Here is a 20,271-nt window from a genome sequence, read left to right on the forward strand (position 1 = left end):
TGGCTCCACTTTGGCACCCCAGGATGTGCATTTCCTGGTGGGCGAGGTGAAGGGAGCGCAAACTCCGTCCGGAGCCACCCTCCGAGGACCTCTCGCGTCGCCCGGCGCCCGCTCGGCGGTGCTCGGATGCGGCCCAGGAGGCTGGGCACCACCGGGGCTCCCTTCGGCTGTTCTCGGGGACACCGTTCTCCCGGATCCCTCCCGCTCCGGGGCCTCGAGCTCCCCGGCGGCGGCCCGATATTTGCGGAGCCACGCCCTCGGGCCCCTCCCTGCGGGCGTGGGCGGGTCGGGGCCGGGGCTGTCCCGGGCGGGCGGGGGGACCCCGGGCTAATGAGATGCTAATAAGGAGCGGCTTGACTCCGCTGGACGCCTCGCTCCCACCGAAGCCCGGTCCCTCCCGGCATCTCCGGCTTTCCCCGGCACCCTTTCCTTCCTCCGCCCCGACTCCGGGACACCCTCCCGCTTCCGGCCCCGAACGGTAAATCGTCCAGCTGCGCCAGCTGTGCGCCCTGCAGCTTGGGCGGGTTGGGGATGGGGTGGGAGTGCTTCCGGGGAAGCGAGCCTGGCCGCTCCGGCGGGGTCCCCCTGCCCTCCAGGCTCAGTGCTGGGAGGGGACCCCTGCCCCGCTGCCTGAGGGTCAGCCCTCCTTCCTTCTGATCGTTCCACTTCTGCCACTTCATTTGTCCCGGGTCCCTCGCCCCTTCCCTTTCTCCCGAGGACTTTATCTGCCATCCTGCAACTCATACCCCAAGCGGGACTTTTGTCCTTTGGGTCCTTGTCCTGCATTGGCGAGGCCGGCCAGAAATTGCGGGCGGGGGAAGGCAGCTGTAGGTTAGGGCTCAGCGCCCCCAAGGACCTGCTCCCCAACCCCCGCTGCACGGACCCTCCCTAACTCCCCCTCCCCCCGTGGGGAACCCAGCCCCAGCCCCAGGGTGAGCCAGCTCCTCCAGCAGCCCTCAAGCTGCAATAGGTTGGAGCGAAGGAGAGAGAGGGGAGGGCGGGGGACAAAGGGAAGCCTTGTCTGGGAAGATTCCTGGGAGAGCTGCGCCAGCATTGGGGGTGGGAGGGACTGGACCTTGGGAGTCTTTTGGGGGTGGAAAGAACCTGGGAGGGGCGACCCCCACCGCAGCTTGTCGGCTCCTCCCCTTGGGCAAGACAAGATCACAGGGGAAGTGCTGTGACCACAGTGAATCAGGAGGACTCGGTCACATAGACGCATAGTCGCAACATCCTCCCACGGTTCTGTCCGTGGAGGTGGTTGTGGCGGTGGGCAGTGGAGCCTACGTACACTGTTGCCCTCTGCGTCAGGAGGCAAGCACGTGCGGGGGAAACTTTGCTCTGGGCTCCCACACCCAGCCCGGCGCCGCGGCCTTGAGTGAGCGAGGTGTTTGCCAGGCAGGCCGCTGCGGTCGCGGTATTCGATGGCATGCTGCGTGCAGGTTTCTCTTCCTCCAGGCAGCTGGCTGCGAAACTTCCCCCAAGTCCTACTTTCAGGGCCTTCCTGCCCCCCACCGACCCTCGGTGCCCCAGATACTCTGCATGGCTCCCCTGTGCCCTCTCTGCCCCGGGCTGTTCAGTGCCTAATTTCACTAGATAAGAGATAGCCTTAGACTGTAGGACAGGACCTCGCAGGGGAGGGGGCTGTGCTCAGGAGCTCAGCCAATCAGAGGACGTCCCTGAACTCCCTTGGGACACCAGCCTGCTGGCTCCTCCCCCTTTCTTTTCTCTCCCTTCTCAACCTTCGCTCCTCTTCTTACTCTACTACAGCCACTAGACTCTTCCCAGCCCCTCCTCTCCCCAGGAGGGGTTCCATGGCGTCACCCACTTCCACCAACCCAGCGCACGCCCACTTCGAGAGCTTCCTGCAGGCCCAGCTTTGCCAGGATGTGCTAAGTAGCTTCCAGGGTCTCTGTGGGGCTCTGGATGTGGAGCCTGGTGGGGGCTTGTCCCAGTACCACAAGATCAAGGCTCAGCTCAACTACTGGAGCGCCAAGTCGCTGTGGGCCAAGTTGGAAAAGCGAGCAAGCCATCCTGTCTACCAGCAAGGCCAAGCCTGTGCCAACACCAAGGTGGATGGAGACATGGGCTTTGGGAAGGGTGTGCGCAGTGGGGGAATCCGAAGAGAAAAACAAGATCCCACGCTTGACTTGCCCTGTGTTTGCAGTGCCTGGTGGTGGGCGCTGGACCTTGTGGACTTCGCGCGGCTGTGGAGCTCGCACTGCTAGGGGCTCGAGTGGTGCTGGTAGAAAAACGCACCAAGTTCTCTCGCCACAATGTGCTCCACCTCTGGCCCTTCACCATCCATGACCTGCGGGCCCTTGGAGCCAAGAAGTTCTACGGGCGCTTCTGTACTGGCACGCTGGACCACATCAGTAAGAACCGCATAGTATCCCACAGGGGTAGGCATGCATAGTCCAAGGGCCAGGCCAGTGGGAGGCTGTGGGGCCAGACAGGATTCACTTCAGCCAGGTGACCTTAAAGATCCAAGTCCCTTGGTCATCTAAAAATTGGGCAGTTGGACATCTCCCATCCACGGACGGACCAGCCCTTTGCTGCTTAGCTTCTAGGATCAGATGGCAAAGTATGTTCATAGTGGTTCAGCCACAGACAGTGCTAAGACCTTCTCCAGCTCTAGCCCAACACACACCTGAGCTAAGGGAGGCTTGGCGGCCCTGGTCCTTTTTCCTAATGTCCTTTCCCTCCAGGTATCCGGCAGCTGCAGTTGCTTCTACTGAAGGTGGCATTATTGTTAGGGGTGGAAATTCACTGGGGTGTCACCTTCACTGGCCTCCAGCCCCCTCCCAGAAAAGGTAAGTAGGTACTTCGGTGCTCCTGGGAAGTACCCATCCACCAAGGAGGTCTTGACCAGAAGATGGAATTTATTTGCAAATAGTGAGAGCAAGACAGAGGTGCGGGGTGAGAGGGAGGAAATGGGTGGGTGTGCCAGGGTATCTAGCTAGTGCAAATGGCTTCCAGATGCATGCGCCACTTTGTGCATCTGGTTCCACGTGGGTACTGGGGAATCAAACCCATGTCGTCAGCAAGCTCCTTAACTGCTGAGCCACCTCCCCAACCCAGTTTTTGTTTCTTTTCAGATAGGGTCTCACTCTAGCCCAGGCTGAGCTGGAATTCACTATGTAGTCTCAGGCTGGCCTTGTACTCAAGGTGATCCTCCTACTTCTGCCACTTGAGTTCTTGGGTTACAGGCATGCACCACCACACCAGGCTGGGTCACTGCTTTCTGAACTGTAGAATCCTTTACACGTTTATTTCAACTGTTTCTATGGCTTGACCTGGCAGCATAGGACTCCTCTGACTTCCATACCTCTGTGCCTCTCATATCCCCTATCCCAGGAAGTGGATGGCGTGCCCAGCTCCAGCCCAATCCCCCAGCCCAACTGGCCAACTATGAATTTGATGTTCTCATCTCTGCTGCTGGGGGTAAATTCGTTCCCGAAGGTGAGTAGCCCCTTCCCTCAAAAGAGCCAGCATCTTTTATGCCTTTGGTCCTTTCTAGAAATGTCATTTGTAGTTTCCCTGCCATATCCACCTCTCCTCGCCACTAGGCTTCACCATTCGAGAGATGCGTGGCAAACTGGCCATTGGCATCACAGCCAACTTTGTGAATGGGCGCACGGTGGAGGAGACTCAGGTGCCCGAGATCAGCGGTGTGGCCCGGATCTATAACCAGAAATTCTTCCAAAGCCTGCTCAAAGCCACAGGTCTGGCTCCATGCTGGCTCCCCTTCCCTCGCCTGGCTGTGGGTTGGTTCCCACCTCTCCCTCCCAGACCTGTGCTTAATCCAAGGAACCCCACACTTGTCCACCTTTGTGGCCCTGGCAGCAAAAAGGAAAGAACTGCCCCCAGGGACTAAGCAGTCACAGCCCCACTGGAACTTTTTTATGAAATGCCTGGGTATGTTTTGCTTTGTGTTCCTTTGGCTGAGGTATAAAGGTGATGTGAATGAAAACGGAAGTGGAATTCATGAGGATGCCCTGTGTTTACTTTGGCTTTGCACTGCTAGGTGACTGTGTGGTACAGGCTTCCCAGCTGCCACTCCACCTTTGTCCCAAGCCATGCCAGGGCAAACAGTCCTTTGTGCCGCCGGGACTCCTGGGGCTCTGTGCATGGAACACTCAGTGCACAAGGCTATGTTTCCAACACTCAGAGGTCAGCAATCTCCGAGGTAACATTCATCTCCTGTCCCTATACTGTCCCTTCAGGCATTGATTTGGAGAACATAGTGTACTACAAGGATGATACCCACTACTTTGTGATGACAGCCAAGAAGCAGTGTCTGCTGCGGCTGGGGGTCCTGCGCCAGGTGAGACCTGGGCTCAGGCAGGAAGAGGTGGCCTGGACAGTGCTGGTTCCTGTGTGTGGCTGTTTCTGCCCTGGCATTGACAAACTTTGTTTTTGGTGGTGGTGGGGGTGTTTCTTTGAGGCAGGGTCTCACACTATCCCAGGTTGACCTAGAACTTGTTCCATAGCCCAGGCTGGCCTCAAATTAATAGTAATCCTCCTACCTCATCCTCTAAGTGCTGGGACTAAAGGAGTCCACCACCACACCCTGCTTGACAGGGCCTGATGTGCCCTGTGTTTACATGGCAGCAGGATTCATATTCTGGCTAAAACCTTCTCCTAGTCACAGTACTCTCTGTGAGCTCTAGGAGGGCAGGCAGGGTTTCTCTTTGCCTCCTGCTTACTGCTACGTCCAGTGCTAGAGCAGCAGTCAATGTGCAGTGAGCACCCAGCGTGTCTTCCCTGAATGGGTGAACCAGCTGAGTGACTCCAGTGTATTTGTCTCTAAGTGCTGGCCCAACTGAGGCTGTGACAAGCTCAGGTCTGAGAGCAGTGCTGTTGGACTTCATGGTAGAGCACAGTGTGGCCTCTGCAGGAGCTGAGGAAGTGCTGAGGGAGGGCTTGAGTGTGGGAGGCAGGCACAGCTTGCAACTGCTCTAGGAGCTGAACAGCCCCTTCCTTTCTCTGAGCCTCAGCATGTGCCTCTTGTACACCCAAGGGGATTGGATTGGCCCCACTGACCGTGCTATCAAAGGCCTCAAAGGTTCTGATCTGTTTGACCATACAGGACTGGCCGGACACTGATCGGCTGCTGGGCAGTGCCAATGTGGTGCCTGAGGCTCTGCAGCGCTTTGCCAGGGCCGCCGCTGACTTCGCCACACATGGCAAGCTCGGGAAGCTAGAATTCGCTCAGGATGCGCGTGGGCGGCCTGACGTGGCTGCTTTTGACTTCACCAGCATGATGCGGGCAGAGAGCTCTGCCCGTGTGCAAGAAAAGCATGGTGCCCGCTTACTGCTGGGACTGGTGGGGGACTGTCTGGTGGAGGTGAGCGCTTCAGGAAGCACATTGGTCCCATGGTTGGGGAGGAAGCATATGCGGTGGGGGAGGGGTGGGTATTCAAGCTCTGCTTGGTAGAGGTGAAAACTGTCTGGTATGAAGGGACCCTCAGCTGTGCAACAGCCCTGGAGATAACTGGACTTGGGACACTCACAAGCCTGTTTCCTGGTCCTCTGTGTAGCCCTTCTGGCCCCTGGGCACTGGGGTGGCCCGGGGCTTCTTGGCAGCCTTCGATGCAGCCTGGATGGTGAAGCGGTGGGCAGAAGGCGTGGAGCCCTTAGAGGTATTGGCTGAACGGTAAGGCCTGGGTTGGGGACCTAGTTCAGATGGGGCAGGATTTAGGACAAGGGTCAGGAAGAGGGAAGGGAGTTCTGGGGGAGTGGATGGAGAGCTAGGCAGTTCTTGAGGGTTGAGGTGTTGACAGGTACCCTCCTTTTGCTGCCCCTACCCCCATCACCACCTCAGAGAAAGCCTATACCAGCTTCTTTCACAAACCTCCCCGGAGAACATGCATCGCAACATAGCCCAATATGGGCTGGACCCAGCCACCCGCTACCCCAACCTGAACCTCCGAGCTGTGACCCCCAATCAGGTCAGACTCCCGCACCTCCACTGAGCTTCTTAAGTCAGCCTCCTTCCCCTAAGCCGGCTCTTCCCAACTCATCCACTGCCTGGGGTGGGATGGGGGGGGGTGTCAGTCCCACCACAGATTGTCTCCCCATGGATCCCCGGGGCTGGGTGGTCAGCTGACTTGAGAATGAGAGGAGCTGTCTTAGGTACAAGACCTGTATGACGTAGTGGCCAAGGAGCCTGTACAGAGAAAGAGTGACAAGACAGACGCAGGGAAAACGGCCACTGGTAAGCAGCCCCTCCTCCATCAGCCAGTGAGGCCCAGTCAGCAGGCTGCACTGGTGGGGTGGTTTGGTGGCGCCTCTGGGGAGGGGGGCGGTTTCAGCCTGAGTAGCAGCTGGGTGCCAACTGCGTGGAAGTAGCTCAGGACTGGCCCACCACTGGCACCAGGTGAAGGACAGCTGAGCTGTCTCAGCCAGCTGTGCAAACCACAAACTGCCTTTGTCGTCAGCCTCCCTAGCCTGCTCTGCCATATATCTCTCTGACCTCTGTGTGTCTATAGTGCTTGCTCTTTTAATCATGGTCCAATTTCATGCCAAGAGGGGATTTTTTTTTCTTCCTTCTTTCTTTCTTCTTTTTGAGGTGGGGTCCCCCTCTAGTCCAGGCTGACCTGGAATTCACTATGTCTCAGGGTGGCTTCAAACTCACTGTGATCCTCCTACCTCTGCCTCCTGAGTGCTAGGATTAAAGGTGTGTGCCACCATGGCCAGCTCAAGAAGAGATATATATATAAAATCTATGTATTTGAGAGATCGAAAGAGGCAGAGAGAGAGAGAGAGAGAGAGAGAGAGAGCACGCCATGCGCCAGGGCCTTCAGCCACTGCAGACGAACTCCAGATACATATGCCCCCTTGTGCATCTGGCTTATGTGGGTCTTAGAGAGTCAAATGGGATCCTTTGGCTTTGTAAGCAAACACCTTAACCATTAAGCCATCTCTCCAGCCCATCAAGAAGGGACTTTTAGGGCTGGAGGAATGGCTTAGCAGTTAAGGCGTTTGCCTGCAAAGCCAAAGGACCCAGGTTCAATTCCTCAGAACCCACGTTAGCCAGCTGCACAAGGGGGCACATGCATCTGTAGTTCATTTGCAGTGGCTAGAGGCTCTGGCATGCCCATTCTCTCTCCCCCTTTCTCTGTCAAATAAGTGAATAAATAAAAATGAAAAAGAAGGGACATTTAAATGAGTTTATATAAATGATGTGTTATTGGCTGTGAGCATAAGACTGCACTCCAGTTCCCATAAAGATGCCCACATGTGACAGTGAAACCATGTGCCAGGTATGAGGCAGAGGGGCCTTGGGCACAGCACAGTCTTTCCTCCCAGGGTCAGTGGGCACACAAGAGGAGCTCCTGCGCTGGTGCCAGGAACAGACGGCTGGGTATCCTGGAGTCCATGTCACTGACCTGTCTTCCTCCTGGGCTGATGGGCTAGCACTGTGTGCCCTGGTGCACCACCTGCGGCCTGGCTTGCTGTGAGTTGGGTTGGCACCGGAGACTTATCAGATTTCACCTCTCTCTCATACCCCACTCCTCCCCTCTACTGCATGGTAAAGAGATGCTATGTAGGAGGTGGCACACACAGTGAGTCCCAGCTCCACCTTCTTCCTGTCCCCAGAAGTGGTATAACAGCTGGGCTCTGCCTGCCAAACTGACAGAGTCTTGACATAATCAAATGCATTCAACAGAGGTCAGAAATGTCAGACAGGATGTTGCTTAGTGGTGGAACACTTCCTAGCATAGGTGAAGTCCTGGGTCCAATCCCTAACACTTCCCGCTCCCCCATAAAAGTGTGTGTTGGGGGGGGTAGGGGTTGTCAGGTATGATGGTACATGCCTCTAATTGCAGCAGAGGCAGGAGGATCACCACAAGTTTAAGGCCACTCTGATCTGGAACTAGGCCAGCCAGGGCTACATAGCAACACCGTCTCAAAAATAAATGAATAAATATAAATAAATCCAGAGAGAGAGAGAGAAGTGGTGGCAGAGTCAGCAAACCATCCTTTCTGCTCTCCCCTCCCTTTGCTGTCCCCATCTTCTGTCTCCTGCATCCTCCCTGCCTTAACTCCACCAGGTTCTTGTCTCCCATCATCCTCTCTTCTGACATCCCACAGGGAACCTTCAGAGCTTCAGGGTTTGGGAGCTCTGGAAACCACTGCTTGGGCCTTGAAGGTGGCAGAGCATGAGCTGGGCATTACACCAGTGTTGTCTGCACAGGCAGTGGTGGCAGGCAGTGACCCACTGGGCCTTATCGCCTACCTCAGCCACTTCCACAGTGCCTTCAAGAGCATGCCCAACAGCCCAGGTGACCTGGAAGGTATGTGGGCATGAGCGGGTAGGACAGGAGGGTGGGAGTGGGGTTCCTGATGCCACCCAGATGTCAAATTTGGACTCTGCCTCCAGGCCCCACTAGCCAGCTCTCTACCGGGACCTCCAGCGCAGTTCTATTCCTTGGCAAACTCCAGAGAACCCTGCAGCGGACCCGGACCAAGGTCTGAGCGGGGGTTGGGCCGAGTTGCTGGGGAGGACCTTCCCAGTGGGGGAAAGGGAGGACTGGACTCACCCTCATGGTCACAGCTATAGAACTTATTGCAGGAAAACGGGGAGGATTCCGGTACCAAGAAGCTTCGCTTGCAGGTAAGTGCAGGCAGGGATGGGATGGTCCTTCCGCAGTACTGTTCCTCTGCCTCACCTTCCACCTCAAGTCCTGCAGCAGCCATCCTGCCTCCCTGCCTATTCTCACTCCCTTCCCTTCCAGCCCTTTCTGTTCATTTGCACATATCTGCTCCCCTGATGACACTGCCTGAGCACTTACCTTCTCAGGTAGAGGCTGAGACCCCAAGTACTGAGCAGCCATCTGTTCCTGAGCCCAATGTACCCCTGACACCCCCACCCCAACACCAGGAGGTGAGAGCCAGGACCCCATTTGCAGGCAGGGCCCTGGAGAGGGCAGAGAAGGAGGGTTTACAGGGGAAGGGAAGAACTTGGCAGCTGGGAAGGCATTGGCTCCAGTGACCCGGAATCCTGGGCTTCATGCAGGTTGGTACAGAGGATGTGTGTACACTTTGTGGGGAACACCTCTACATCCTGGAACGCTTTTGTGTGGATGGCCACTTCTTCCACCGGAGCTGCTTTCGCTGCCATACCTGTGAGGCCACATTGTGGCCAGGTGGCTATGGGCAACACCCAGGAGATGGTGAGTGAGCATGAGAGATGCTGCAGGAACTTTGGGCCTGGCCCTTGCTGGGGGCTGAGGAATTTGCCAGTGGTGAGGAAGAGGGATGCTGGACATGATGTGGAAACAGATTTGAAGGTCCTTTCTCTGTTCCTCCAAAGCTCCAGATATGGGGCTCTAAGGAATTAGGAGGCTTCACCAGCAATCCCACTGTTTTGTCACTTCGACATTCCCTGGTAGATTCTGAGTGTCTGGACATTAGCCTGACCCATCTCTCTGCCCCCTGCATCCCATTCTTCCCAGGACATTTCTACTGCCTCCAACATCTGCCCCAGCAAGTCCATGAAGAAGATAGCAATGATGGAAGCCCTGATAGCTCGGTAAAAAAAAAAAAAAAAAAAAGCCGTGTGTGTGTGTGTGTGTGTGTGTGTGTGTGTGTGTGTGTGTGTAAAGGGACCTCCCCAGCTGGACCTCAGCAAGTACACTTGGCTAGAAGGAATGGATGCTGTTCTCCCAGTACTAGGCTCCACAAAAGAAAGATGCTTGTCCTCTACTTACAGCTGTACTCCAGTATCCAAAGCACTGCCTGACAATGTCCACTAAATGGGATTAAGTGAATGAGTGCCAGGGCCCATTTTGGCCCAGTATGGGTAACCTGGACAACAATGAACAGGTGCCTGACCAGAACACATGGTGGCTTTTCCAGGAGATTCCTATACCAGGTGACAGTAGCATGCCACCAGATCCCTCAACTCCCACAGCTCTGCCTGAAGCAGCCAGCCCTGCCCCAAGCCCCAGCCAGCCAGCCCGGCGGCTGATCCGCCTCTCCAGCCCAGAACGCCTGCGGTTGTCCTCCCTGGCCATTACCCCTGACGTGGACGTGAACGCTCCACCCAAGCCCCCACGCAGCTGCTCTGCCTTGGCCCTCCAGGCCTTGGAGGGAAGTTTTGTGGGTTGGGGTATGCCAGCCCAGGGACCACAAGGTAATCGTTCTTCCCACAAATGCCCTCAAAAGTGGGGGTGTGGCTACTGGGATTTTTGCAAGAGGATTCTAGGAATAGAAAAAGAGATCATGGACTCTCAAGCCATTTCTCTCTCATCTACTCAGTTCCCAAGGCCATGGAGCAGGGGGAAGAGAGTCCTTCCTCCAGTGAGGAGGAAGAGGAAGAGGTACCTTTGGAGTCAGACTTAGAGCAAGTGAGTAGCAGGAGCTTGGCTACCTAGTCTGCCCAAGCCAGGAGGCATCTGCCATACACTCTCCACCTCCACTATGGCAGCCCTTCTCTTGGAATGCCTTGTTACCTAATCCTACTTCCCTAAAGCCTGCATTTCATCTACCAGAATTGACCCATTTCCAGTCCATCTTTTCTGCCCCTCCAGTTCCCCCACTCCTGCTCACCACAGGGCCAGATCCTATGGCTGACTGGCCCAATCCTCCATAGACCCTGCTGACTCTGTCCAAGAACTCAGGCACCATGACCAAGTACCCAACATGGTGCCGTACCCTGATGCGCCATGCAAAAGAGGAGGAGATGAAGAGGTTCTGCAAGGCCCAGGTGAGACCCAGGTGTGGCTGGAGCTGTGATGGGCTGAGGTCAGGCTGAGATGAGAGTTCGGGGCTGTGATGGGCTCAGAGGTCAGGCTGAGATCAGAGTTCGGGGTTGTGATGGGCTGAGGTCAGGTTGAGATCAGAGTTCGGAGTTGTGATGGGGTCTGAGGTAAGGCTGAGATCAGAGTTCAGAGCTGTGATGGGCTGAGGTCAGGCTGAGATCAGAGTTCGGAGCTGTGATGGGGTCTGAGGTCAGGCTGAGATCAGAGTTCGGAGTTGTGATGGGCTGAGGTAAGGCTGAGATCAGAGTTCAGGGTTGTGATGGGCTGAGGTAAGGCTGAGATGAAAGTTTGGAGTTGTGATGGGCTGAGGTCAGGCTGAGATCAGAGTTAGGAGTTGTAATGGGGTCTGAGGTAAGGCTGAGATCAGAGTTCAGAGCTGTGATGGGCTGAGGTCAGGTTGAGATCAGAGTTTGGAGTTGTGTTGGGCTGAGGTAAGGCTGAGATCAGAGTTCGGAGTTGTGATGGGCTGAGGTCAGGTTGAGATCAGAGTTCGGAGCTGTGATGGGGTCTGAGGTCAGGCTGAGATCAGAGTTCGGAGTTGTGATGGGCTGAGGTCAGAGCCTCTCCAGCGCTCAGGTCTTGAGCACTCCAGAGCCTTCTTGTCTTCCCTTCTGCAGGCCATCCAGCGACGACTAAATGAAATTGAAGCCGCTCTACGGGAGCTGGAGGCTGAGGGCACCAAGCTGGAGCTGGCCTTGAGGAGCCAGAGTAGTGAGTGAACATGGGGAAGGGAGAGCTGGCACACCCCTCTGGCTTCTAGTACTGTCCATGCTCAGCCCCCAGCAATATCTCACCATAGCAAGTTCTGGCCCGAACACACCTGACTGCCATGCCACACGGCTCCAGCTCTCACCCACAACACACTTTTTCCTGGATTCTTTTGCCCTCCCGCCCCCAGCTCTGATCCTGTAATGATGGCCTCATGACTGACCACTCCCTTCCCTCTTCCTTATCAGGCTCTCCAGAGCAGGAAAAGAAACTCTGGATAGAACAGCTGCTGCATCTTGTCCAGAAGAAAAACAGCCTCGTGGCTGAGGAGGCTGAGCTCATGATCACGTAAGGCATGGGCAAGGTGGCAGGACTAAGTGGGCCAGGCCCTAGCCCCAAGGGCCCCCTGCAATCCTGTGCCTCTGCACGCCCTCCCCTCCACAGGGTGCAGGAGCTCAACCTGGAGGAGAAGCAGTGGCAGCTGGACCAGGAGTTGCGAGGCTACATAAACCGGGAAGGTCTGTGAGCTGTCTCATGTCCAAGCAATATAGTCCTCTAGTCCCTTGTGCTGCTGAGACAATTCTGGAGGAAGCCAGAGGGTGGAGCTTCCAAACCTCCATCCCTCTTTCAATCTGACCTGTACGGTTGACCTTTTGTGTAATGTTTCCCTCAAAATGTACATTACTGCTGAACACCAGTGTGAGTCAACCTAAGTGTGCAGGCAAGGCAGCAAAGCCTGGGTTGGAGAAACCACCCAGACTGGAGATAGTCTGACCCTCTCCTGCCTCACTTTTCTCCCTTCAGAAACCCTGAAGACAGCTGCTGACCAGCAGGCTGAGGACCAGGTTCTGAAGAAGCTGCTGGACGTGGTGAACCAGCGGGATGCCCTCATCCGCTTCCAGGAGGAGCGCAGGCTCAGTGAGCTGGCCTCAGGGCTGGGGGCACAGGGCTAGAAGACAGCTGTGGGCCTGCATGCCCTATAAGAAAGACACCCCCCTTGCTCATCTGGACAGCCTAAAAGGAGCCCTTACTGTTTATAGTAAAAATATTTCTGCCACAAACAGAGTTAATGCTAATGGGAGATGGGGATGTGCGGGGAGGGCAGAAGTTCTAAGGTTCACGCTGTCAATCACGTCATCACTGCCTCACCAAAGAAAAAGGCAGAGCCACTAGAGTGTCACATTTTATTATTCTTCAGCTCTGCCCTCCTGCTGCCAGGAGTGGGGCTAGCTGAGGCTCTGAGCAGAGGTCCTGAGTCTCTCTTGCTCTTCCCAGCACATGCTGCAGCTCGGACTGGGCCCGACATAAGCCTTTGGCCTCCTGCATGTGGAACAGATAGACTGCACCTGCCCCCAGGACCAGTCCTACGTTGGGTGTCCAGAGCATTACAGCCATTTCTCTGGCCCCTTCTCCTGCTGCCAGGATGCACAGCAAGGCCAGGAAGATCAGCCCTAGGCCAATCACATAGCCAGCAAGCGTAGCCCACCAGCGAGCTTGAGCTATGCCTAACCCCAGCTCCGTCCAGGCCTCCCTTAGCACGTTGATCAATGATGACCTTTCTGGTGGTCCTAGAATGAAGCAAGATAGTGGGGAAGGAGAGGGTCAGTGTGGAGGGGGTGCCCCAAGGTGGAGCGGGGCAAAGGAAAGGGAGGGTTGACTCACCCTGGACAGGGCTGGGGTCTTGCTGGGGCGGGCTGTGCCTCACATATAAAGTAGCCATGAGGGCTTCATGATCAGAGAGGGGTGTGCCATTGTGGGGGTCATGGCCTGTAGTGGTTCTGAGAGTCTTACAGTTGATGCAGAACCCAGAAACTGCCTAGGAAAAGCCAGGGCAGAAAGAAGCTTATCTCAGAGGACATCCTCTTAGAAACCAGCTCCCAGCATCCCATTCTTCAGCCCTCAGTGGCCCAAGCCTGGTTAAGCTAAACAAAAGAGCAGCATAGGCAGGTGACAGAGGAAAAGCAAGTGGGGAAAGGCATGTGGGGGAGGAGTCGGACCTTATAAAGCACATAGTCAATGCGGATGCCCAGGGGAAATGGTCCTAGGTCCTGTTGGCTGACGTAGCAGTTCATGGGCACCATGGTACAGCCATCTTCAGAGCCCTAAGGGGAACAGGTGGCTAGGATGCTCAGGGGTATGGAAATGGAGAGATATGGGGGAGTAAGTAGGAAACAACGAGTCTCACCTTGAAGTCCTGGGTCTCAAGGTACGCATCACGTAGCCCTGTCCACTCCTTCAGCAGGCAGCAGCCCAGGTCTTTAGGATGCATGTTGAGGTCCCCACACAACAAAACCACATCCGCAGTCTTGGATGTATGGCTGGGGAAGCCATGTGGTGAGGAAGGACTTCTTCCCTTCCCACCTCTGCCCTCTAAGTGGAACCCTGGCCGCCCTTCAGCCCTTGGGTCCCATTCCACTTCCCCTACCAAGCCCAGGCTCACACACTGGATGAATTGGGCCAGTTCCCAAGCTTGGGCCACTCGGTGTGCTAGGTAGATGTCCTTCTGTCGACTGTACTCAGCATGGAGCTAAGTGAGATAGATGATGAGACAGCAGGTAAGATGAAGGGCTCCAACGGTTGTATAAGACACGACTGCATCTGTCACTTGGCATGGTGTTTGGCACAGAATAGTGAGAAAGATGAGCTAGCAGGCAAGATGAAGGGCTCCAAGGGTTGTATAAGACAGGACTGTATCTGTCACTTGGCATGGTGTTTGGCACAGAATGGGTGAACCTTGCCCACTGCCACCTTTTGACCTTACACACCTCACCCCAGGATAGAGCATAGTTAAAGAAGGCCCTTCTCCACCTCAGGACTGGACTGCCTGTCCCAGCACCTAAGCTCAGCTGGCTCCACTCACATGGGTCACGTAGACATTGAGCACCAGTCCACTTAGATGGAGCACCAGCAGCCCCACAGCCTTCCCACAGAACCAGTCGCCATGATGTATCTGTGGGCAGGAGGAAACAGGAACTCAGAGGACTGCTACCCTCCTGCCCAGCCCCTGGGGCCCTAGGAGGGCTGGCTTCTCCACCTGTGTAAACTGAAGAGGAGGGAGGCTTACCATATAGGGGTAGCCATTCAGGGTGTAGACATGCTGGATAATTTCTTGGAACGGGTGCTTGGAGAAGACACACAGGCCACTGCCAATGATTCCGCTGAAAGCCAAGCCCTGCTTAATAACCAGAAAGGCAGGGAGGGGAATACCCAGCCCTCTTCCCCTCCCCACCTCTTGTCTCCCAGCTTTCATCAGCATCTTTTTTCTTGATTGCTGAGATCAGCCCCAGAACAAAGCTCATCACAAGACTGGAACGGGCAGAAGAGCTGGGATCTTTCAGGCACCCCCTCCCCTGTTCCCACACCCAAGGACAAAAAAAAAAAAAAAAAAAAAAGTGGGGAGCGTGCAGCCAAGAGCTTCCAGGTTTCCGAACTGGTTCAGAGACGTCTCACCTTCTGAAGTAGTGGGCAGCTGGATAGGTGAGCGATAGCTTCTGTCTCAGGTACTGAAAATCCTGCTCACTCCACACCTGACGGAAGGGTGAGAGATGCTTGCTAGGCCTTCCTCCGCAGGGCAGGCGACTCCTGCGGCCCCTGCTGCCCTCCTCTCCCCTCCCAGCCTGGGATCGAAGGCAGCCCGACCTCACCTCCTCCAGTAGGGCCAGGTCAAAGCTCTCCACGTTCAGAAAGTCTCCCAGGCGCTTCACGCGGTCGGCCCGATGCTTGCTCACATAGGGGATGTCCCTAAGAGAGAGAAGGACCCCAGCACCCCCAGATGAGATCGCTGGGGGCAGGATGGGGTCGAGACCCGGCTGAGGAAGGCCTGCTTCCTTCCTCGGGCTGCGCGGTGGGGACGGGATGGCGACGGGCGCACTCACCAGCAGTTGAGGTTGAAGACCCGCAGACGCAGGCAGAAGTTGGGCTTCATGGCCGAGGTGCTCCGAGGGGGAGAGGGCGCGCACAGGTGGCTGACCTTGACCCCGGGGCGCTCCCCTGTCCCACGCGGCTCAGGTCCGGGATGACTCCCGCGTTACCGGGACAACAGGCCGGCTGACCCAGATGAAGCAGTCCGCCAACCCGGAAAGGAGCTAGGTTACGAAATCCCGGCGTGTGCAGGTCGGCGAGGGCGGCGCGCGAGGGCCCTGGGGGAAGAGAGGAGGGGTCCCCAGAGGGTGTCCGGGTGGGGGGGGCTCCGGGATCCTGGGCCCCGCGGCTGCTTCCGGCCCGCGGTCCCCTCGGCTGGCCCCTGAAGCCCGGCTTCCCCAGCAACAGGCGCCCCGTGCACGAGAGGCTCCGCCCCCGACGCCCCGCCCCCTGCGGGCGCCGTGGGCGGGGCCACGCGGTTGCCGCGGCGACGCGCAGTGTTTGTGCTCTGCCGGGTCCCCGCCGCCCCGACATGGCCGCTCGGCCGCCTTGCTGGACCAAGCCCACGCCGTGCCCTCCGCAGCGGCAGCGGCAGCGGCAGCCCGAGCCGCCGCGGCTGGAGGTGAAGGTGGTGGGTCTTTACAAAAGCCTCAGCTTCCAGGTCGCCAAGACCATCGTGGAGGTAACCGCGGACGACACCGAGGGCGCCCCGACTTCCTGGGCTCTCTGCCCCGGGCGCGTGAGGCGAGCGTCCCGCGGGCCCCGTACCACCGCTTCCACCCCAGGACCCCGGGGCTGTCTCATCGGAACACCCCATGCCACCCCCCTTCCCCGAGTAGGGGACAAATGCTGGTCCGCCGGGAGGGGCCTTTGACTTGGGCAAGGAGGCCTTAAGGGGAATGGTCATTGCCATCCCTATACTTACCTTCTTTCTTTCTTTCTTTCTTTCTTTCTTTCTTTCTTTCTTTCTTTCTTTCTTTCTTTCTTTCTTTCTTTCTTTCTTTCTTTTTCTTTCTTTTTTTTATTTTAGTTGTTTGAGAGAGAGAGAAAGGGGCAGATAGAGGTAGTGGCCTCCAGCCACTGCAAACGAACTCCAGATGCATGCACCCCCTTCTGCATCTGGCTTACGTGGGTCCTGGGGAATTGAACCTGGGTCCCTTTTGCTTTCCAGGCAAACGCCTTAACAGCTAAGCCATCTCTCCATCCCCGAGCATTCTTTTTTTTTTTTTAAGCCTTTTATTATTTAGTTGCAAGGAGAGAGAGACAGAGAAAAAATGGACGCTCAGGGGCCTCTTGCCACTACAAAGGAACTACAGATGCATGTGCCACCCAGTACGTCTGGCTTTACTTGGTTACTGGGGAATCTAACCCCCGTGGCTAGGCTTTGCAAGCAAGTGCCTTTAACCACTGAACTACTCTCCATCAGCGCATTGATTATTTATTTATTTGAGGACGACAGACAGAGAGAGAAAGAGGGAGGGAGAGAGAGAGAGAATGGGCGCACCAGAGACTCCAGCCACTGCAAACGAACTCCAGATGCACCACCTTGTGTATCTGGCTTACGTGGGTCCTAGGGAATCAAGCCTTGAACGGGGTCCTTAGGCTTCACAGGCAAGCACTTAACTGCTAAGCCATCTCTCCAACCCTCAGCGCATTGATATTTAATTGGATTACGGATTTATAAAATTCAGGAAAAAGAAAAGGGGGAAAGTATTACTACATAGCCAGCTGATTTTTTAAAAATTTATTTGAGAGAGATAGAAAGAGGCAGAGAGAGGGAGAAAATAAGTATGCCAGGGCCTCCAACCACTGCAAATGAACTCCAAATACATGGGCTGCCTTGTGTATCTGGTTTACATGGGTAACGGGGAATTGAACCTGAGCCCTTAGGCTTTACAGGCAAGTTCCCTAACCGCTGAGCAATCTTTCCAGTCCTAGCTGATTTTTTTAAACCAACAGCTCATTCTGGAAGGTCCTTTTTTCCTAAAATTTGTGTAGCAGTCAATACATTCCAAAAGAATTACATGTTTCACGGATTTCTCAAGAAAAGGCCCACAGTGCTTTGAAGAATCTACGTGTGTCTTTGTAAACAGATAGAACAAAACAAAAGGGAAACACTTGAATAAACAAAAAACAATTGACCAGGTCAGTCATGCTGTAACATGCCTGTCACCTGAAGGCAGGAAGAAGTAGTGTATGAAATGTTGACAAGCACAGTTCTGTCCCTTTTGGGGGTTAGCGTCTCTCTAAAGCCTCCCCAGACTAACCATTTTGTTGTCTCCCAAATTACCCAGCAGGATACTGGACACACAAAAGCAGCCAAGTAGGGCTGAAGAGATGGCTTAACAGTTAAGGTATTTGCCTGTAAAGCCAAGGATCCCAGTTAGATTCCTCAGGACCCACATAAGCCATATGCACAAGGGGGGGACATGCATCTGGAATTCGTTTGCAGTGGCTGGATGCCCTGGTGCACCCATTCTCTCTCTCTCTCTTTCTCTCTATCAAATAGATAAAATGAAACAATTTTTAAAATGCAGTCAAATAGAATTCACCCTAAGAAATCCCTGCTCCCTGTCCCATAGGCCTGGAGAAAAAGTTCAGAGGATAAAAGGCATTTATTTGAAAAGCATGACTGTCTAGATTTGATTCCCCAGCACCAATATAAAGCCGGATGGACAAAGTCATGGATGTGTCTATGAAACCACACCTAGGTCTTTACAGCCTCAGGAATCGGGTGTGCCCATATTTTCTCTCTCATAAATAAATAAAAATATTTTAAAGGGCTGGATGGATGGGTTAGCAGTTAAGGCATTTGTCTACAAAGCCAAAGGACCCAGGTTCGATTCCCCAGGACCCATGTAAGCCAGATACACAAGGGGGTGCACGCATCAGGAGTTTATTTGCAGTGGCTGGAGCCCTGGTGTAACCATTCTCTCTGTCTTTTTCTCCCTCTTTTACCCTCTTTCTCTCTGTCAAATAAGTAAAAATAAAATATTTAAAAATATTTTAAAAATGGAAATCCTTTCCTTTGACTGTGGCAAGGTCCAGTAAAACAGTAAAAGTGCTATATTTGTTGTTTTATTTGTGTGGAGGGTTGAGGGAGTATTTTGTTTTTGGTATGGTTATTTTAAATTTATTTTATTTATTTGTTTGAGAGAGAGAGAGAGAGGAAGGTAGAGAGAGAAAGAGAGAGAAAGAGAGAGAGAATGGGTACACCAGAGCCTCTACACACACACACACACACACATGCACACACACACACATATATAATGATCCTAAGGCTTGCTGGCTTGCTAGACTAGCTGAACCAGTGAGCTTACCCCCACCACACACAAAGACAACCAGGCATAGCATACATGCATACCATACACATGAACAGAAAAAGTCAGGACAACTTTTTTTTAAAAAATATTTATTTAAGAGAGAGAAAGAATAGGCACACCAGGGCCTCCAGCTACTGCAAACAAACATCAGATGCATGAATCGCCTTGTGCATGTGGCTTTTATGGGTCCTGGGGAATCAAGCCTGGGTCCTTTGGCTTTGTAGGAAAGTGTCTTAACTGCTAAGCCATCTCTCCAGCCCAGGACAACTATTAAAAAAAAAAAAAAAAAAAGAACAACTGGTGGTGCATGCCTTTAATCCTAGCACTCCAGTAGCAGAGATGGGAGGATAGTGAATTGTAGGTCATCCTGGGCTAGAGTGAAACCCTACCTTGAAAAAAAAAAGAGCAAATAATAAAAAGTAGGATAGTACTTAATTTGAAAACTGTTGGACCTATTCCAGATAGTCCTTGAGTCAGAAATAGAATCATCCTGCAGAGTTGCTTTAAATTGAGCACAGACATTGGAACTGAGACACAGTTTTATTGTTTACCTCATATAAGGAGAAAATAGCCTGAATACTCTTGCCCCTTTCTCCCCTAGTCCCAAAGTATGATGCGCTCTTGTCCCAGATGTCTCCCTTCTGGAATGTTCACCCCCTGATGAAGCATGCCAGGCCTGTGTCCTTTCAGACCACACAGGGCCTCCAAGCACCATCCTAAGCAAAGAAAGTGTGAACTGCAGTGGCTGTCAGCTTTTCCTGTGGCCCATCCACTTCTCAGACCCACTCTGAAAAGGAAACCCTACTTGTTACTGCTTCATCTGCCTCTTCTGGCTTTGGAGGGAGGCAAAGTGAAACTAATATCAAAAACCTAGGATTGGGCTGGAGAGATGGCTTAGTGGTGAAGGCTCTTGCCAGCAAAGCCAAAGGACCCAGCTTCCCCAGTATACACATAAAGCCAGATGCACAAGGTGGCACATGCATCTGGAGTTCGTTTGGTGCATCCCTTCTCTTTATCTGTCTCCCCCCCCCACTCTCTCTCTCTCTCAAATAAATAAAATAATATTTAAAAAACAAACCCAGGATTGCTAACCCAAAAAACTTTATCTGATTCAGAAAAAAATTCTACCAAGTCATTAAATACTAAACCGCAGCTCTAAACTTAAACATATTATTTACCTCTCATTTTCCCATGGGATATAAGTACAGGAGTATCCGTTTGGCCATTCTCCTTACATCAATGAGTTAAGACAATAATATTTGCAAGTATTGGCCACAAGTCAAGTAGCTGTAGATCCATTGAAGTTTAGCAGTCTAAAAGTAGGGGGAAAGTAGACCTAAAAGACCATAGCAGATCAAAAGTGATTGGCACAAACCTCAGTTACAATGTGGCAGATGTGGAAACAGGTGGGGATGTAGGAAGGCAAAGAAATGGCCTTGCCTGTTAGAGCACTTTAGAATGTCATAGAGGTGAGAGACAGATCAGGAGGCTGGGGAGATGGCTCAGTTGGTAAAAAGTGCTTGCTGCAGGTGTAAGCATGAGGACCCTAGTTCAGATCCTCAGCACCCACATAGTGGTGTGTGTGTGTAGTCCCACCTTGGAAGACAGAG

General features: G+C 54.0%; 3 protein-coding genes across 4 annotated transcripts in view; 2 read left to right on the forward strand and 1 right to left on the reverse strand.

The window, feature by feature from the left end:
* Positions 1-304: 304 nt before the first annotated feature.
* On the forward strand, positions 305-12,538 carry Mical1 (microtubule associated monooxygenase, calponin and LIM domain containing 1). 2 transcript variants are annotated; one of them, XM_045154139.1, is made up of 25 exons: positions 305-478; positions 1,768-2,069; positions 2,165-2,372; positions 2,706-2,810; positions 3,355-3,459; positions 3,567-3,722; positions 4,224-4,324; positions 5,090-5,347; positions 5,541-5,656; positions 5,825-5,951; positions 6,136-6,217; positions 7,312-7,459; positions 8,098-8,300; positions 8,387-8,475; positions 8,579-8,620; positions 8,807-8,890; positions 9,023-9,179; positions 9,462-9,538; positions 9,865-10,141; positions 10,267-10,355; positions 10,601-10,714; positions 11,387-11,480; positions 11,726-11,825; positions 11,922-11,995; positions 12,282-12,538. In XM_045154139.1, the coding sequence occupies exons 2-25, from the start codon at positions 1,812-1,814 to the stop codon at positions 12,428-12,430; spliced, it is 3,213 nt and encodes a 1,070-aa protein (XP_045010074.1). In that variant the 5' UTR covers positions 305-478; positions 1,768-1,811; the 3' UTR covers positions 12,431-12,538. The 2 variants fall into 2 exon arrangements, with proteins under 2 accessions (XP_045010074.1, XP_045010075.1); XM_045154140.1 differs by lacking the exon at positions 8,807-8,890.
* Positions 12,539-12,647: 109 nt separating this feature from the next.
* Smpd2 (sphingomyelin phosphodiesterase 2) lies at positions 12,648-15,739 on the reverse strand. The gene is made up of 10 exons (XM_045154142.1): positions 15,353-15,739; positions 15,122-15,218; positions 14,928-15,004; positions 14,542-14,635; positions 14,338-14,427; positions 13,922-14,004; positions 13,663-13,795; positions 13,475-13,579; positions 13,140-13,293; positions 12,648-13,045 (listed from the first exon to the last, which is right to left on the reverse strand). Exons 1-10 carry the CDS (start codon positions 15,400-15,402, stop codon positions 12,672-12,674), a joined length of 1,257 nt encoding a protein of 418 aa, XP_045010077.1. The 5' UTR covers positions 15,403-15,739; the 3' UTR covers positions 12,648-12,671.
* Positions 15,401-20,271, forward strand: part of Ppil6 (peptidylprolyl isomerase like 6) — a 35,719-nt gene continuing 30,848 nt past the window's right edge. The window contains exons 1-2 of the mRNA XM_045155547.1: positions 15,401-15,438; positions 15,591-16,020. Of these exons, the coding sequence (XP_045011482.1) occupies positions 15,401-15,438; positions 15,591-16,020 (468 nt within the window). The remainder of the gene's footprint in view (positions 15,439-15,590; positions 16,021-20,271) is intronic.

The sequence above is a fragment of the Jaculus jaculus genome, chromosome 7 (assembly GCF_020740685.1).
Source record: "Jaculus jaculus isolate mJacJac1 chromosome 7, mJacJac1.mat.Y.cur, whole genome shotgun sequence".
Lineage (NCBI taxonomy): Eukaryota > Metazoa > Chordata > Mammalia > Rodentia > Dipodidae > Jaculus > Jaculus jaculus.

Excerpts from the sequence above, each read along its gene's own strand:
- Mical1 (XM_045154139.1), top strand. The coding sequence starts at position 1,812 with ATGGCGTCACCCACTTCCACCAACCCAGCGCACGCCCACTTCGAGAGC. Across the intron at positions 3,460-3,566 it reads GGGTAAATTCGTTCCCGAAG|GCTTCACCATTCGAGAGATG; the intron begins GTGAGTAGCCCC and ends CCTCGCCACTAG. Across the intron at positions 11,481-11,725 it reads GGCCTTGAGGAGCCAGAGTA|GCTCTCCAGAGCAGGAAAAG; the intron begins GTGAGTGAACAT and ends CTTCCTTATCAG.
- Smpd2 (XM_045154142.1), bottom strand. The coding sequence starts at position 15,402 with ATGAAGCCCAACTTCTGCCTGCGTCTGCGGGTCTTCAACCTCAACTGC. Across the intron at positions 14,636-14,927 it reads GCTGCCCACTACTTCAGAAG|CGGAATCATTGGCAGTGGCC; the intron begins GTGAGACGTCTC and ends CTTGGCTTTCAG. Across the intron at positions 13,796-13,921 it reads GAACTGGCCCAATTCATCCA|CCATACATCCAAGACTGCGG; the intron begins GTGTGTGAGCCT and ends TGGCTTCCCCAG.